Source organism: Rousettus aegyptiacus, unplaced genomic scaffold (assembly GCF_014176215.1).
Source record: "Rousettus aegyptiacus isolate mRouAeg1 unplaced genomic scaffold, mRouAeg1.p scaffold_m13_p_2, whole genome shotgun sequence".
Lineage (NCBI taxonomy): Eukaryota > Metazoa > Chordata > Mammalia > Chiroptera > Pteropodidae > Rousettus > Rousettus aegyptiacus.
The window spans coordinates 161,612,936-161,632,143 of record NW_023416295.1 but is presented as its reverse complement, the minus strand read 5'-3'; the positions used below and the strand labels follow the sequence as shown (position 1 = coordinate 161,632,143).

Here is a 19,208-nt window from a genome sequence, read left to right as displayed (position 1 = left end):
ACTCTGATCTTTATTTTCTTCCTTGTATTCATTCACTTCAGGCTTTGTTTCTTCTTCTAGTTCCTTTATGTGTAAGTTTAGATTATTTGAGATTTTTCTTGTTTCTTGAAATAGGCCTGCATCATTTTACATTCCTCTTAGAATGACTTTGGCTATGTCCTATAGATTTTGGGTTGTTGTGTTTTCATTTTCATTTATTTCAAGACACCTTTCGATTTCTTCCTTGACCTCCAACCATTTTTCAGTAGCGTGTTATTTAGCATTTCAGTTTTATTTATAGAATTGATTTCTAGTTTCATGCCATTGTGATTGATGAAGATACCTGATATAATTTCGGTCTTAAATTTATTGAGACTTGTTTGTGGCCTCACATATGGTCTCTCTTGGAAAATGTTCCATGTGCACTTTAAAATAATATATATTCTGATTTTTCTTGAAATAGTCTAAAAATATCAAGTACATCTGGTCTAATGTGTCATTTAGGGTTACTGTATCCTCGCCGATTTTCTGTCTGGATTATCCATTGATCAGTGGGGCGTTAAAGTCTCCGACTCTTACTGTCATTCTCTCTATTTATGTCCATCAATATTTACATACTTAGGTGCTCCTACATTGTGTGCAAAGATGTTTACAAGAGTTATAGCCTCTTGTTAGAATCATACCTTTACCATTATGAAATATCCTTTGTTTCTTCTTATTGCCTTTTCTACAGTTGATTTTGTCTAATATACACATTGATAGCCAGCCTTTTTCTTTTTGCATGAAATGTTATTTTCCGTTCCTTTATTCAGTCTGTGTGTTTTGATCTGAAGTGGGTCTTTTGTAGGCAGCATATTTATGAGTCTATTTTTTTTTATATGCATTCAGCCACTCTATGTGTTTCGATTGAAGTATTCGGTCTATTTACATTTAAAGCAATTACTGATAGGTATGTAGTTACTGCCATTTCTGATCATTTTTGTAGTTCTTCTCTGTCCCTTTATTATTCTCTTGCTCTCTTCTCTTGTATGTTGATGGCTTTCTATAGAGTTATGTTTGGATTCCTTTCTCTTTATTTGTTGTATATCTCTTAAAAATTTTTGGTCTGTGGTTACCACATGCTTCATATATACCAAGCTATGTTTACAGCAGTCTATTTTAAGTTGGAACATATTCTAAAATTGCTATAGTTATTTTATTAAACCTGTCCAGGTTTATAGTTATTTTTTTCCCTTGTGTGTATATGTGTGTTTATCCCTTAACTTATTTTTATAATTACACATGATCTTTACTTTTGTCTTTCAAGCTCTATACTAGCTTTAGTTGGTTGATCCATTGCTTTTACTATGTGTTTGTTTTTGTCAGAATTATTTTCTTATATTTTCTTATACATATTTATGATCTTCTCTTTTCTACTTAAAGAAGACTCATAACATTTCTTGTAATACTGATTTAGTGGGGATGAACTCCTTTGGCTTTTTATTGTATGGGAAACTCAATTCTAAATGACAGCCTTGCAGATCGAGTAATCTTGATTGTAGATTTTTACTTTCCATCACATTTTGTACGAATCCCTTTTGGTCTGCAGCTTCTATTGAGAAATCAGTTGATGGCCTTATGGGAGCTTCCTTATACATAACTTCTTTTCTCTTGCTGCTTTTAAGATTTTTCTTTGTCTTTAAACTTCGACATTTTAATTATGCTGTATCTTGGTGTGGTACTCTTTGGATTCATCTTGTTTGAGACTTCGTACTTTCTGGACTTGTATGTCTATTTTCTTCACTAGGTTAGGGAAGTTCTCAATCATTATTTCTTTGAGTAGGGTCCAATCCCTTGCTCTCTCTTCTCCTTCTGGTTCCCCTATAGTGTGAATGTTAGTATGTTTAATGTCGTCTCAGAGTTCCCTTAAATTATCCTTATTTTTTTGGATTTTTTTTTTCTTTTTTTGCTGTTGTGATTGAGTGTTTTCTGCTACCTTGTCTTCCAAATCACTTATTCAATGCTCTGATTTATCTAATTTTTATATAATATGGTATTAACTTCCTCTAATGTATATTTCATTTTAATAACTGCATTCCTCATTTTTTATTGTTTTTATTAATGGTTTTTTATCTCTTTAATGAGGTTCTCACTGAGTTGATCTATTCTTCCCTGAAGTTCATTGTGCATCCTTATAGCCAGTTTTTTGAACTGAGTATCAGGTAGGTTGCTTGTCTCCATTTCATTTAGTTCCTTTTCTAGAGTTTTGTCCTGTTCTTTCATTTAGAACATGTTCGTCTCCTCATTTTGGCTGATTTCATGTGTTTGTTTATATGTATTAGGTAGATCTACCCCTCAGTCTTTTTAGAGTGTCCTTATAAAGCAGGTGTCCAGTGGCACGGTGTCCCTGAGCCAGGTGCTCCAAGATTGTCCACTGTGTAGGCTGTATGCCCTCTGTTGTAGTAAATCCTTGATTACTATTGGCACATCAGTGGGTGAGACTAATTCTCAAGCTGACTGGCTTTGAAGATGACTGTGACTATAGTAGAAAACCCGTTGTATGGCGGTTGACCTCACAGAGTGGGAGTTGTATTAGTGGGGCTCTGGTACCAGCTGAGTCTGCCCTTTGGCTGTGTCATTTGTGAAATTGATTGGGTGGTGTTCTGGTGTGATCTGAAGTCAGCCATGGGGTGTGCTGATCCTGGAGGCTCTTTGGAGGGTGCTCCAGTACAGGCCAAAGCCAACTACCATTTGTGACCAGCTTGAGGTCACCTGGTGGGAGCTACAAAGTGATCACAGTTTGGTTGCCACTTGTGTTGGGCTTCGAGGCACTTGGGAGATGATATGCTATGAACTGAGGCTGACTGCCACTAGTGCTATGCATAAGATCCTTTAGTGGGCACTACAATGTGAGCTGAGGCCAGCTGCTTCTTGTGTCAGGTTTGCGGCTGCTCAATTGAAGCTCTGTTCCAGGCCCAAACTGGCTACAGCTTATGCTAGGCTTGGGGCTTCATAATGGGAGTTATAATGCAAGTTCAGACTGGAGTTGGTGATGCTTAGCAAGAGGTATAGGGCATGCCAAAGCTAGATATTTCTTGTTTGGGGTTTGTGGACCTTTGAGATATTTTAGGAAATTCTAAAATATGAGCCGAGGCAGGCTGCTCCTGTGGAAAAGGCACTGGAAGCAGCTGGGGTTGCGGGGCACAAATTGGGTAGGACAATATCTCAAGGAATCACCTGTGATTCTGTGGGCAAACAGTGTTACCCAGGTTAAGGAAGAGCTCAGATTTGGCCCTTGCTTGCACCTGCTGGCTGGGCGGAGGAAGGAGTCAACCAAGAAGCAATGGTGTCCGACAGAGCTTCCATCCCCAGAGAAAGCCACCCTGACCCTTCAGACCTCACCCTGAAGCCAGTCAATTCAGTTCCTCCCCATATATCTGTTGCTTTTTGAGCTGCTGCCTCCGTGCTGGAGCCCGGTGAGTACAAGTTTGTTAGTAAGTCCATGCTCAGCCCTCAAGAAGAATGCTTTGGACCTCAGGAACCTTTTATTTCCTTCGGATACAATCTCTGCTGGTTTTCACAGCCAGATATTATGGAGACTCTTCTTCCAGCACTGGTGCCCCAGGCTGGGTAGTTATGGGGCTAGGGCCCCTATCTTTTCGGGGACCTCTACAGCCAAGATAGCCCTTCTGATTCTTAATTGCTACACCATGTGTGTGGGACCTGCTTGTTCTGCATCCATGCTCCTCCTACTATTCTCATTGTGGCTTCTTTATATATTTGGTTATAGGACTTCTGTTCATTTAGTGGTTCAAAATAATGGCTGTTCTATAATTTAGTTGTAATTTTGATGTGGTCATGGGAGGAAGTAAGCACAGCATTTACCTATTCCACTATTTTGACTAGAACTAAACTTTTTACTTTGTTGATTGAAATTTTAGTGCTGGTCGACAAAACTATTTTATAGTACCCATCTTCAACTTCGTAATTTCTGTCTCCCATGTCTGCTCAGAAGTAATTTTAGTTCTCTAAGTTCTTTTCTAAATGGCTCCTTTGAAGATGCCCTCAAAGAGGAAGTGATTTCATTTTGCAAACAGTGAACAATGTCATCACGGGCATTGGTCTGGGAATCAGTCAAGGCAGTCAAGAATGTCTTAAGAGGAAAGGGTAAAAACATTTGAAAATTTTTTGTGTACCCACTATATGGAGAATGTTGGTTCAAACCATGGTATTGAGGATGTTTTTTCCAATTTGCCACTGAAGACTCATTTGCTGGGTATCCATGAGAGTAGAGAGACTGTGGTTGGAATGCACAGCCAGGAATAAATAAAACATACTGTCAGAGGGACATGTGAACTGAATGATCTGGGACATATGAATGAAATTCTCATCCATGGAGAAGCCAACGAAAGCTATAGAAGCCCAAAAATGTATGGAGGTAGCCTGGAGTATTGGAGAAAAGTGATTGGTTTGTTTGAAATATTTTTAATTTAGGATTAGTTTAAATTGAAATATGACATTTCCATAGCCAGATTAAACCATAAGAAGTGGCATTTGATTATGACCACAGATATTACCCCAAAAACCTATGACAATGCTGCTCCTCTGATTTTAGTCATCTCTGTAGCATTTCTAAATTGGAAAAAACAGGTCTGAAAGGGATAATAGAGCATAAAACAAGCTTCATGAAGAAACAGACAAATATTTACATCAGTATATATTTCAAGACAAGAAAATGACCAATGGATTAGAAGATAAAAGGTAGATCATTAAATTCTGAAAGCCGTAGAGGCTCTTAAATTACGAAGAAAGGTTATTAAAAGCCTTGGAGAGTCTAATAAATCTGAATTAAGGAGGCTATTAGATAATTTTTTAAGCACCATGAACATTTTTAAAAATGTAATGGGATGTTAAAATCCTAAAGCTTTGATTCACTACCTACGGTGCATAAATGTTTCCATTTTACTTTTCAGCATCTCCTCCCCCCGCCCCCAAATACAAAACCAGTTTCACCAGATTTGGAATAGAGAAAACTGAAATAACCACTGGGATTTTACCCCCAGGAAGTTAGACAAGCTAGATAACCACTTCCTGGCAAATGCCCTGAAGACTGTGTGGTTCAGGGTGGAGAACACTGCGTGAGTCTAGGCTTTACCTTTGAGTGGGCTCCAACAGTTCCACTGCCTTCTGAGTCTGGATTCAACCCCTCAATGTCTTTCTGCTCTTCAAAGTGAGGGTAATAATGCATGTCCCACTCCCAGGGTTGTTTTGAGAATCAAATGCAAAACATTTGTGAAAGTGGTTTGAACAAAGGTAAGCGTTTGTAGGCTGAGTGAAGCAGAATATTGACAACAGTTACAGGTAGAAAGAAATGTGTGGGTAGTACAAGGTAAGTCTTTAAATCTTGAAGTGAGATGGTATGCTCACTTAATGTTGCTAGATACTTAGTGTTTAATGGCCATGTGGTTATTATAGTAAAGAACTTTACAGAAACTTCTTCAAATAGCTGGATTTTAAGCTTTATTGCATTTAATTATCCATGCCTTAAAACAGGAGTCCCCAACCCTTGGGTCACAGACCAGTACCAGTGTGGGCCACACAGCAGGAGGTGAGCATCAGGTAAGCAAGCAAAGCTTCATCTATATTTTCAGCTGCTCCCCAGCGCTAGCATGGTCACCTCAGCTTCACCTCAGATCATCGGGTATCAGATTCTCATAGGAGTACTGGACCCTGGTGCCAAAAAAGTAGGAACCACCGCCTTAGAGCAATTATATTAGATTCATGAAATTGGACGTAGGTCAGGTGTGCATGAATTCAGTTGTCTTGATTCAGTGGCACTTTATTCTTTGGGCTAGTTCAACTATAGTGGTATAGAGCATGAATTAGTTTGGCTCAGACTAGCAAACAAGGAGGCAGGGCTGCTTGTCTGAATATGCAGCAGCCCCTGTGGGATTATTTTTGGGACACTGAAAAGACCCTATGGTCCCAACACACATCCCACACTGACCTACAGACACATAAATCCTGTAATTAGAATTAGATTATTTTGACATTAGCCAATTAGGGATTTTCCTTTCATAAAAGTATGTTGAGACTTCTTGTCTTTTTTTTTTTTTTTTCAAGGCTGTAGCAATGGAAGTAGGGAACATGTTATGATTTTGCCTAGGCTTTCTCTGACCAAAAATACAGAGCTCTGGCTTTGAGAACCACTGAGGTGATACCACAGGATGGAGTTCCTGGGGACTTAAGTTCACCCAATTTGACTGAGGTAAATACTGACACTGGTCAGGTCAATAGCCTGGAAAGAAATATTCGGTTATTCCATAAATACTTACTGTACCTAGTGGGTACTTAGCACAGGGTTACATATTTCTCATGTAGAATTTGTAGAGACTACATATGATATAAGGAGAATCAGATTGTCACTCTCCTTTTATAAACTCATAAAAATGGTATAACTACATCACGTATCACTTTTTTTGTTACATTAGCATACCACATATTTCTGAATTTATAGTGGGAAAATGATTAATTGCTCTTCTCCCATTGGATTCCATCTAAAACTTTTCTGACTTGTCTGACACCCCATCCCTTCAGTAGATCAGGATGTGTTTTCTTTGGCTGAAAGTGTTGTTATATTATAATTCTACCTCTCCCACTACAGGCCTTCTCATGCTAGGCTTGGGTCCCATGTATCTCAGTGCAGAGGCTTCTAAGACCCCAAAAGCACATAATGGCAAGGCAGTGGAGATTTCATGATGGTTTTACAGCAAACTTACTTTTGCCCAGCTTCTCCTTGGCCCGCACAAGGTCCATACTTATAAGCATACACCAAGCGAGGAATAAAGTCAGATGTTATCGCTATGACAAACGCATTTGTAATTACAGAGAGAATTCCAATGCCTTCAAGAATTCCGTACCAAATTCCTGTTCAAAGAGAAGTTTCGTATTAATTCCAGACACAAGAGGAATAATAGGTATGAAAACAACTGGGGTGATTAATCTTAATAGTCCTTTCCATGGGTTCTTTCATCTTCCTGCCATACAAATACACTTGCAACCAGGAGCAAGAATTTGTACTCACGAACACCTTGGTATTAAAGATATATTTTTTTCTTTTTTTTACTGGAAGTGCCAATGCTCATTACTTAAAAATTCTCAGGATCAGACATAAGTAGAGAATTCTGGTCAATGATAAAGCACCAAAACCCCATCTGATAAGACTGGTGCATGCGATGTCAATCTATTGCCAGTCTGGGAACTCCTTAGGGGTACAGAGAGGATCCCTCTAGTTCATCTTTGTGGGCACAGGTCCCGATGCACTGACCCAAGGTGGGTGCTCACTGACTGTGTGTTTATTTCATATGGATATTAAAAGACCACTGTGAGCCATATATACCCACACTCAATTCTCTTCCCCACACACTGGCTGAGGACCACCTGCTTGCTCTGTACTAAGCACCAGCTGCAGAAACAAACAAACAAAAAAAACCAGTCCAATCTCAGGCAGCTTTGGAGAGGCTGTATCTGATTCAACTCAGCATTTCTAGTCAAAGATCAAAGGCCATCTCTACCTTTAGAAAAACAATCACACTTAATTTGACTCAGGTAGACATTTAGGAAATAGCAAAATAAGTTAAGCAAATGGAAGATCTATTTTAAAAAGGCAAAATATGATCATCAAAATGTTAGATTCAAAAATCTTACGATAGACATAACCAAATGAAGAATCTATATAAGTACAAATTCTCTACCACTGGAAATTATAAAGTTCCAAATAGGCGGCTTTACTTCTTAATTTGATATTATTGCAAACTAACATAATTATTCTTTTGTAAGAGTTAGTTGAGTCATCTTACATGGAAACTGTAAGTAAAAATCCGAAGTTGGTGTCTATTTTTATTTTATCTACCAGATGGTTAATATCTTTAAAAAAAAAAAAACATTCAGATCCAACTTACCTATGTCTTTGGCCCTTGAAGCTAAAGGTCGCCTCCATTGTGTGACAAATTTGTAAGCATCAAGTCGAATTTCAATTATGTTATTCAGTAAGGCCAGAAGTGGTGCTAGAGGAAAAGCTGCCACAAAGATAGTTGTGAATCCGAACTGAAGAACTAGACAGAAAAAAAAAAAAAAAAAAAAGAGAGAAAAAAGTGTATTGGTTTCCCATGACTATTTTTAAAAGTTTGATAATCTGAGTGTTTGATAATCTTATCTTTTGAAACTATATTTTTCTCAATACAGAGAAGCACAGGAAATATCTCTTTCAGAAAGATGGCCAGAGTACTGGAAAAAGCAGCACTCTTGGGGCCTGGAAGCAGTGGCATCCTAGGAGAATGATCATATGTAAGGTTCAGATTTTGTTTTCTAGATATCCACATATAATAAAGTAGCCAGAACTCCTTCAAGAAACATTTGGTTTTAGAGCTATGGTAGGGGAAATATAAGATAAACATGGAATAGTCTGTGATGCCAGAAAGTTAGGAAGTGCTTGAAAAGCGATGGGATACAACAATAGAACACAGGACAAACTTGAAGGAGTTCCCAATGGCCAAGACTGGATCACTTAGCGCAACAATAGTGATAGCGACAAATTTATATTCCTGGCAACAGTGTATAAGGAGTCCTTTTTCTCCACGTCCTTACCAACACCTGTCAAATATTAGTTGAATGTATTTGCAAGCGTGTAACTCTGGGCTGTATATTTGGTTCCATGGGTCTATGTGTCTATTTTTGTGTCAGTGCCATACTGTTCTGATTACTATAGCTTTGTGTAGTATAATGCAGGAAGTATAACACCTTCAGCTTTGTTCTTTCTCCCTCAGGATCACTTTGGCTATTCAGGGTCTCTTTTGCTTCCATATAAGTAGTAAGTATTAAAATTGTTTTTTCTATTTCTGTGAATGACATTGGCATTTCGATGGGGATGACACTGAATCTATAGGTGGCTTTAGGTAGTATGAATTAAATGATTTTAATTCTTCTGATCCATAATAACTGGGTGTCTTTCCACTTGTTGTCTCCAATTTCTTTCAGCAAATCTTGTAGTTTTCATTGTATAGATCTTTCACTTCCTAAATTAAATTTATTCCTAGGTTTTGTTTTTTGATGCTAGTGTGAAATAACTGTCTTTATTTTTTCAGATGTTTCCTTAGTAGTGTACAGGAATACAACTGATTTCTGTATGTTTATTTTATATCCTGTAATTTTACTAAAAGTTGATTGATTACATCCAACAGGTTTTGGGTTGTCTAAAGGATTTTCTGTATACACAAGTATATCATCTGCAAAGATACTTTTTTTTTTTTTTGCCTAGTTGCTCTCGCTAGGATTTCCAGTACTATACTGAATGAAAGTGGTGAGAACAGGCATCCTGTCTGGTTCCTGATCTTCGAGGAAAAGCTTTCAATTTTTATTCAATCAACATCACATCAACTGTGAGTTTGTTGCATGAGGCCTTTTTTCTGCTGAGTGATTATATGAAAGTTTTTGTCATGAAAAGATGTTGCATTTTGTTAAATGCTTTCTTTGCATCTATTTAGATAATCGTGATATTTATCTTTCAAATTGTGAAAGTGATGCATTACATTCATTGACTTGTTAACCAGCCTTACATCCCAGGCACAACTTCCATTTGGTTGTGGTGTATAATTGTTTTAAGGTTTTTTTGAATTTCATTTGCTTATACAGTGTTGAAAATTTTGAATCTATAGTCACCTGGGATGTTGGTCTATGGTTTTCCTGTAGTGTTCTTATCTGGCTTTGGTGTCAGGGTAATGTGGGCTTCATAGAATGAGTTTGGAAGTAGTTTTTCCTCAATATTTTTGAAGAGCTTTAAAAGGACTGCCATTAATTATGAAATTTATTGAGGTGACACTGGTTAATAAAATTATATAGGTTTCAAGTGTACAACTCCACAATACATTATCTGTAATGTGTTCACCACCCGAAGTCAAATTTCCTTCCCCTCTGCTAACCACTAAACTGTTGTCTGTGTCAGATTTGTTTGTTGTCTTGTGTCATATGAGTGATAGCATGTGGTTCTCAACTTTTTCTGTCTGGCTTGGGTAATATTCTGTTGTAGATATGTCACATTTTATTTATCCAACTATCTATTGATGAACAGTTGTTTCCATGTCCTGGTCATTGCAAATAATGCAAATAATGGTGCAATGAATGTTGGAGTGCATAGGTTTATGGATAAATATTTTCAAATTTTTTGGTACATACCCAGAAGAGGGATTGCTGGGTTATATGGTAATTCTCTTAATTTTTTGAGGAACTGCCCCTGCCACCCATACTGTTTCCCATAGTGGCGATACCAATTTACATTCTCACCAGTAATGTATGAGGGGTCCTTTTTCCCTACAACCTCTCCAGCACTTGTCTTGCTGATAATCGCTCTTTAACAGGTGTGAGGTGGTATCTCATTGTGCATCTTCATATATCAGTTGGTTGTATCTGTCTTGGGAGAAGAGTCTATTTAGGTCCTCTACCCATTATTATTTTTTTTTATTGAATCATATGAGTTCTTTAGCCCCTTGTTTGCAAATATCTTCTCCCATTCAGTTGTTTGCCTCTTGGTTTTGTTGGTTTCTTTTTGCTGTGCAGAAGCTTCTTATTTTGATACAGTCCCATTCACTTATTTTTGCTTTTACAATTCATAAAATGCTCTCTAAATCCAGGGTCAATGAGTTTAGTACCTGTGTTTTCTTCTATGCAATTTATTGTTTCAGGTCTTTTATCTATTTTGAGTTTTATATAAGAAAGTGATAGTTATATTTTTTGATACAGTTATATATTTTTTTGGCATGTATCTGTCCACTTTTCCCAACAGCACTTATTGAAGACATTGTCTTTACCTCCTTGAATGTTTCTGGCTGCTTTGTTGAAAATATTTGCCCATATGTATGTGGATTTATTTCTGGGCTCTCAGTTTTGTTCCATTGATCTGTATCTTTTTCTGCTCGTACCATGTGGTTTTGATTACTGCAGCTTTGTAGTACAGTTTGAAATCAGAAAATATGATACCTTCCACTTTGTTCTTTCACAAGGTCTCTGCTTTGGGGGGGAGGGTCTTTTGTGGTTCCATATAAATTTTAAAATTAGTTGTTCCAGTTCTGAGAAGAATGCCTTTGGCATTTTAATAGGGTTCACATTGATTCTGCATATTGCTTTATGTAGCACAGGTATTTTAACAATATCAATCCTTCCGATCTATGAGCATGATATATCCTTCCATTTATTTGCATTCTCTGCAATGTCTTATAGTTTTCACAGTTCAGGTCTTTCGTGTCTTTGGTTATTTATTCCTAGGTATTTTATATACCAATAATGAACTATCATAGAATTAAGAAAATTCCATTTGCAATTGCTTCAGAAAGAATAAAATAACTGGGAATAAATATAACCAAGAAAGTAAAGGACCTACACTCAGAATATTATAAGACATTGAAGAAAGAAATTGAAGATAAAAGATATACCATGCTCATGGATGGGAAGAATTACATCATCAAAACATCCACACTACTCAAAGCAATCCCTATCAAAATACCAATGACATTTTTCATAAAACCAGAATAGTCCTAAAATTTATATGGAACCACAGAAGACCCCAAATAGCTGACGTAATCTTGAGAAAGAACAATGTTGGAGGTATCATGCTACCTGATATCAAAGTATGCTACAAGGCTATAGTAATCAAAACAGCCTGGTACTGGCATAAAAACACACATAGATCAATGGAACAGAGTGACCAGAAATAATCCCATACCTATATGGTCAATCTCAAAGGCAGCAAGAATGTACACTTGGGTAAAAACAGTTTCTAATAAATGGTTCTAGGGAAACTGGACCACTTTCTTACACCATACACAAAAATAAACTCAAAATGGATTAAAGACTTAAATGGAGCATCCCAAACCACAAAAAACCTAGAATTAAGTAGTAAACTCTTTGACATTATCTTTAGCAATATTTTTTTTTTTAGATATGTCTCCTTAGGCAAGGGAAATGAAAGAAAAAAATAAATGAGTCTACATCAAACTAAAAAGTTTTTGCACAGTGAAGAAAACTATGAACTGGAATAATATATTCACCAATGATATGTCCAATAAGAGGTTAATATCCAAACTATATAAGAAACTTAACACCAAAAAAAAAAAAAAAACCCCAATCTGATTAAAAAAATGGGTAGAGGACCTGAACAGACATTTCTCCAAAGAGGATATATAAATAGCCAATAAACATATGAAAAAATATTCAACATCACTAATCATCAGAGAAATGCAAATTAAAGCCACAATGAGACATTCTCTCACAACTGTCAGAATGGCTATCTTCAATAAATCAACAAATATATGTGTCGGCAAAGATATGGAGAAAAAGGAACGTCTGTGCACTGCTGATGGGAATGTAAATTGGTGCAGCCACTATGGAAAACGGTACAGAAGCCTCTCAAAAAACAAAGAAGGAAACAAAAAACTACCTTATGGCCTAGGAATTCCACTTCTGGATATTTCTCTGAAGAAATCCAAAACATTAATTCAAAAAGAAGATATATACACTCTATATTCACTGCAGCATTATTTACGATAACCAAGGTATGGAAGCAATCTAAGTGTCCATGAATAGACAACTAGATAAAGATGTGGCACATATAGTCAATGGAATATTAGCCATAAAAAGAATGAAATCTTACCATTTGTGACAACATGGATAGACCTAGAGGGTATATGCTGAGTGAAATAAGTCAGAGAAAGACAAATATGATTTCACTTGAATGTGGAATCTAAAAAACAAAATAAATGAACAGGAGAAATAGAACAGATGGTTGCCAGCCTGGAGGTGGGGGTCAGAAGTCAGGGTGAGAGGGGCTAAGTAGTATAATTTGACAGTAATAAAAATAGTACGAGGGTGTAAAGTACATCACAGGGAATACAGTTAATAATATGGGTACTAATCAGTTTGGTATATAAATGTCTAATCACTGTTTTACACCTGAGTCTAATATTTTATGTCAATAATTGTAATTACAATGAGAATGTAATTAAGTGAAAAATAAATTTTTAAAAAATCAATGAGAATCCTAATAGAAAAGTACAAAGTTTATAAGCAGGAAATTCATGAAAGAGAAAATATAAATGGCTAATAAACATGTACAGACAACCAAATTAAAACAATGTAATATCATGAATAAAAAGGTATGTACAAAAAAATACAGCTAACATCACACTTTACCCTCAGGTCAGGAACAAAGATATCCAATATCAATTATAGTCAGCATTATTATATGAAAGATCTTAATGCAATTAGGTAAGAATAAAAGGGTATGATTAGAAAGGAAAACAAAAAGTTATTATTTGTAGATGACACCTTGTAAAGGAAAATCTAAAAAATAGAGAAAAAGTAATTGATATAAGACTTAAGCAAATTTGTATAATATATACCAAGTACATCCTAGGAGCCAGGCACTGTCCTAAGCCCTTTCTAGTCATTAACTTATTTATTCTACACAAAGACCCTATAAAGTACTTACTCTTATTCTCCTCACTTTAGAAATGAGGAACTTGAGATTACACAACTGCCCAAGTTTTCATAGTTAATAAACTCTAGGGCTGGGATTTGAACCTGGGTAATCTGTTTGCAAAACTTCTGCTCTTAGTTGCATGCTAAGATAAATAGCTTGGTTTTAAATACAGAGAAATCTGATTCCTTCAATAAAAGTGTAGCACTCAGCTTCTTGTCAACCCTCTCCAAGAGAAATAAATGACTGTCCCCACTATACCTTCTGATTTGCCCTCTTGAGACCTAGGACTGTGCCTTGCTCCTTATATTTCTAGTGCCAAGCATAGTACCTGCCTGGACAGAACATGGCTCAACAGATGGTCTGTTGAATGAATCAATCACGTGATGAATGATGACTCTTTGGTTCATCAAGTTTTCCAACTCATTTTTTTTTTCTAGTGATTGACTACAAGGGACAGAACACAGTGTCATGACAAATCTGACGTGATTATAGGCTTTTGGCACTATCTCTATGGCTCAAGACACTGCTTCCTTTGTATTTAGCTCAAGAATCCTCGCTCACTGATATATGTTTAGCTGAATATAGCTAGAATTTGCATTTATGATAAACAGGATAAAGAAGAAAAGGATAAAGTAAAATATTTTCATACTCATTTCTAAGTATTCGTCAAAGAGTCCGTAGGCGTTCATGGGCTGAAGGTTGTAGTCCCTTTCCCATTGTGGGAAACTGATTTTCCTTTCGGGCCCATGTTCTTGTCGTACTTTTCTTCTAGTCCACCAATTCTGAATTAACCTGCACAACAGGTTATGTACATAAATAAACTGTGCATGAGACTTAAGAGTCCACATATTGTCATAGTTTAACCCATTCCCCGTTTGGCCCGATAATACTTGCGGGCAGTGCTCATGTCTTCAGCACGTAGCCCAAGATAATTTGCGGATTACAGTCCTAACCTTATCCCCAGAGTTTGCCGTGAAATATCTCGCTTTATTACTTTTGCATCGCTCTAGTATATCGATAGTCTTTGGAAACAAATGACATCATTCTGTTTTTAGTATTTTGATCATTGAAAATGTCAAATCCTAGAAAACAGAGCATTCCTATGAGTGACGTTAAATGAACTCTGGCAGCGAGCTGCACCTTTTTTTTTCTAAATGGGAAAAGGGTTAAAAAATATATATATATTAGGACAGGCTACCAGGGAAATAAGGCCTCGGATTAGGAATAACAATGGAGGCTACATGTCAAGTATTTTTACTTCCCAATAAACAGAATGATTGATGAACTTATTTTAATCACTCACGAAACTGTCTCAGATTCAGCATTGCCTGTGAGAATTGGAGAGAGTACTGAGAACATTTATAAACCAACACTCCGGTACGAAGGCAATACCCAGGTATCCTACAGGTCTAAGCTTTCAGAGGAAGATCTGGCCTAGCTGGTTTAATTAAATTATGGTTTATATATAATGCCTCTAGTTTAAAATTTTTTATGCTTTAAAAAGTTTTACAGAAAACATCAAACATTTGGAATGAGTTTTCTAAAAATAAACCTATGAAAATTACTAGTATTGGTTCTGCCAGGGAGCTAAGAGATGACTTTTTAAAGTGAACCAAGTTTCAGCTAATTTTTCTGGCTGAGCGATCCTCCCTGAAACCTGGAGTTCTCTATGGAGACACACCAAGCCGACACAGAAACCAGTAAGTGTGGAATTAAAGCAGAAATAGAAGTGATGATTTATGTCCCTTTCAAATTTAACCGACCTGAGCGAACGGCAGAATTTGAAGTTATCCTTACAAAGGTGATGTAGGTTTTTGCCAATTGTTACCAACGTAAACTATTATGATAATATTTTTCCTGATTAAGATATTCTGACTTAGAAACACCCTAGTTTCTTTTCTGTACAGTCTGAATTTAAAGTAGTTAAAAAAAATTACCATTCCTGATTTATCTCAGAAATGGAGGAGTAGAGATCTAGTAAAGAATATCCACTTTTGTTCATGTGACTTGTGCTAGGTCTTCCGAAAGAGCTAATGTTTATTGTTTTTGCATGTGTCTGAATATCTGAGCATGAGCACTTAGCTCCAGGTATGTGTAACTGGCCAAGCTGCTGAATTTGCACTGCTCATCTTACTTGCCACACCTAGAAAAGCCAATAATGAGCAATGCTCCCTCTCCACCACAGATACCAAAGGTACTTACGGGTAGCCAAGTTCCATGAAATTATTCCAGGTCTGCTTTAGCACCATTATAATACCCATTTGCATACAGAGATCAATAAGGCATCCACTAGGGTGGCACTGCAAGGTAAGCAAACGCAGACATTCAAGAATCAATGGAGAGGAAGAAAGGGTGTCTGGTTTCTAGTATGTACAAAGTGCCCTAAGGCAGTTTCATGCAAGGCTGTAGGAAACAAGGAATGATGGGAGAATACAGACCTCTTCTAGTCTCCACCTGTTTATCAGCCTCAAGTAGGCACCTGGGTGTCCTGTAAATCTTCAACACACACAGAAAAAACAAACTATTAGCATCTTATAAGTCTAAGCTTTTAGTGAATATTATATTCAGATTAGCACATCCTCTAATGACAATTGCTGGTACAATAAGTATCACATGTTAGGGAATTAGGAAACTCTCCAGAGCTGTCATAACTGTAGCTTCTAGAATTCTCCAGGGTGTATGTCCCTTTGGCCTTTCTATCTGGCTGTCGACCACAGAGGCCAGTTCTCGTTGCTTCCTGTGACTATAACTTTTCTGCTGAATATCAAGTGCCCTGGCCTGTGTAGGCAGCAGGTTGGCTTGAAACACATTCTGATCTTTTTGAATTATAGTAATGATTATTTTTAATTAAATTTTTTTGGTGACATTGGTTAACGAAATCCAGTGTTTCAGGTGTACTATTTAACAGTAAGGCATATCTATCTAGCTATCTACCTACATAGATATCTATATATATATAGTACATTGTGTGTTCCCCTCTAATAGTAATGATTTTTTAAAAAATTAAACTATTTGACCAGAATTCCATACTGAAGTAGCTAAATGCTGCATCATCTCACCAAAACCCAATCCTCAGCCCATCCCTGGTTCTCATCTGCTCAGAAACACTTCCTGGTGTGAGGAAATTCATGGGACACGGCCATGAAACGTGGGATCCTTTCCAAATCCTCCTAAGTGCTGGATTCAGAAGTTACCCACACTGTGCTGGCATCCTGTGTCAGCCCCCTTTCCTGTCTGGATGTCCCACCCTCTTTCATGACGTCAGGGATAAAGTCAGGACATGCTGCAGGCCACCCTCCCCCTCATGCCACCTGCTCATATAGGTGTGAGATGCGGGGGCTGGATTCAGGTGCAGATGGAGTGCACAGTTTTAAATCCATCCTTCATATGTGCAAATGATTTTCCTCCACTTACCTTAGCAAGAAAAGGTATGCAGATACTTTAGAGCAAAGACTATTTCCTGAGATGGGAGTGGGAAGGAAAAGGAGGTGGCTGATCTTCTCTTTTCAAACTTCATATAAATCATTCTAAAGGAGGGACTTCTCTGTCAGCCCTGGTCAGTGACCCCCGTGTTCTGTCCCCAGCCCAGGGAGTATGGACAGATTGGGTTCTTACCTTCCGAGGAAGAACGCGATGTAAAACGTGGAGCTGTTCAGATTGACAAACTGAAAAAGAAACATTTTCAGGGTGAAGCTGTTCTCCCACTCGGACTCCGTGCGAGGCTGTTCTGTGGGTGAAAGGGGAGCAGAGTTTGAAAGGTGGCATCTGACCCCTCTCAACTCCCTCTGTCTCCCGCCACATGCACACAGGGTGGTAACAGAGGCACCCCAAGGAGGCTACAGGACACCTCTGTGTGCCTATAGATGGAGACAAAGTGGACCACCCATGGGATCCTCAAGCTTGTAGACCAGCCCCAGAAAGGGTTTGGTGCGAAGTGGTTACTGACGTGGCCGAGGAGACAGAATGTTCAGTTTGTTCCACTGTGACAGGAGGCCCAGGGAGTCTGCAGTAGAGACAGCCAGGCTGAAGGGGCCTTGTCCCTAGTCCTGGCTCTCTGCGGGAGTCTCTCCTTTTGCTCTTAGTTTCTGCCTGTGGGGAAGACCCCGTGGAGGGTCAGATTCCCCTCCCAGATCCTAATAGTTCTTTGGTCTCAACTTCTATTTCTGGTGAAATGCCAGGCGCTACTAAGTGAGAAAGCCAGATCCCTATCTCGGAATGACTTCTTTACCTGTCACCCTCAGCCACCATTTATCATTCTCATAGACAAATGCCAAGGAAATGACCTCATTTTTAGAGCTTTTACTGTATATCATCATTTGTGTCTTACAATTTCCTGACATCAGCTTCTCTAAAGCAAATGCTTTTTGGATATTGTGATATGAACCAAAATATGGACCAAACCTACATGTTGACATCTCATGTCAAATATACTTATCCTTCCCCAGGAGCTGCATCTTCACCCCAAGCCATGCCAAAGAAAATGTATTTAATGCACTGAGGCTTTCTCTGTTTCCACATTCTCTGAGCTTTTAATCACTCATTTACCATTTCAACTCAATTCCTTTTCCATGAATTACAACCCAAAATGCTTCCTGGGAGCATATCAGAGAAGAGAAAGAAAGAGAATTTCATTTAAGACAGTTAAAAAGTCAGCTTCAGAACAAGGCTGCACTGCTGTTGAGGGAAGAAAAGAAAAAGGATTTTTAATGGGTTTTAACTTTCTTTCACTTCTGCTGTTGAACTCTTAGTTAGCAGGTATCAGTCAGCTGGGTGAATTTCCAGGTGTCCCAACTACAAATGGAGCAGCACTCTGTCTCCACCGGCATCAAGGGACCACTGGGCAGCCTACCAATGCATAGTTACCTCTATCTTTTTGGCAAGGGGTGATGATGATGGAAGATTTCAATGACATTAAAGGAGAAATGCCAAGTGCTTAGCTCTGCATCTGTTACATAGAAGGACTCAACAAATAGCATCTTGTATTTTGGTCATTATAAATAAAAATACTTGTGTGATTATATATATATATATATTTTTTTTTTTTGGTCTCTGGGCAAGCTGTGTATGGGAATGCACCAAAACAGGTCATGTGTGGATCACATAATTTCCTCAAACTACATAAAGGAAAATGACTAATATCACAGTAATAAAATTGGGACACTTTCTGTATCTTCAAAATGTGAAAAATATACAGCATATATCTGGCTACCAGATTGTTGTAGTGTTTCATGGAATCAGAAAAATGTTCCTAGGGATGATGACTCATCAGATAAATGTTTTTGTTTTTTTTTTTTTTTTTAACAAATTTCTGATTGTTAGCCTGCCTACATTCCAGGTAGAAGGCCTCCAGCCTTCAAAGTCTGTAACTTTGCTGTGATTTCTCTTATAGCATGAAAACTGGATACATTTTAAAATAAAAATTGTAGGCAGCAGCAAATGAACACTTTTCTAAATGATTCTGAGTGTTATACACATGCATTTTTGTGATGATTTATTTTTTTGTACGTTAAGAGAAAACCTACTTTAAATTACATTAGCTCATGATAGATAATGTTTGCGACGTTTTAAAGCTTTAGACAGAAAAGCTCCCCCTGTTATCAGCCATATTTAAAATGTCCTGTCGAGGGCAGAGAACTAATTGCTGTATGCAATTCAAAATAAAGGGAATATTTCTTTTCAGCAACGTTTTCGAAATGAACCTTTGAAAAGGTATTTTCCAGAG

The 19,208-nt window shown here is 37.6% G+C and overlaps 1 protein-coding gene across 11 annotated transcripts in view; it reads right to left on the bottom strand.

The window, feature by feature from the left end:
* ANO4 (anoctamin 4) overlaps positions 1 to 19,208 on the bottom strand; it is a 322,241-nt gene that overhangs the window by 14,959 nt on the left and 288,074 nt on the right. For all 11 annotated transcript variants that reach the window (XM_036237351.1, XM_036237354.1, XM_036237349.1 and 8 more), the window contains 6 exons: positions 17,102 to 17,213; positions 15,925 to 15,982; positions 15,689 to 15,786; positions 14,136 to 14,278; positions 7,920 to 8,072; positions 6,738 to 6,885 (listed from right to left, as the gene is read on the bottom strand). In XM_036237351.1, the coding sequence (XP_036093244.1) occupies positions 6,738 to 6,885; positions 7,920 to 8,072; positions 14,136 to 14,278; positions 15,689 to 15,786; positions 15,925 to 15,982; positions 17,102 to 17,213 (712 nt within the window). The remainder of the gene's footprint in view (positions 1 to 6,737; positions 6,886 to 7,919; positions 8,073 to 14,135; positions 14,279 to 15,688; positions 15,787 to 15,924; positions 15,983 to 17,101; positions 17,214 to 19,208) is intronic.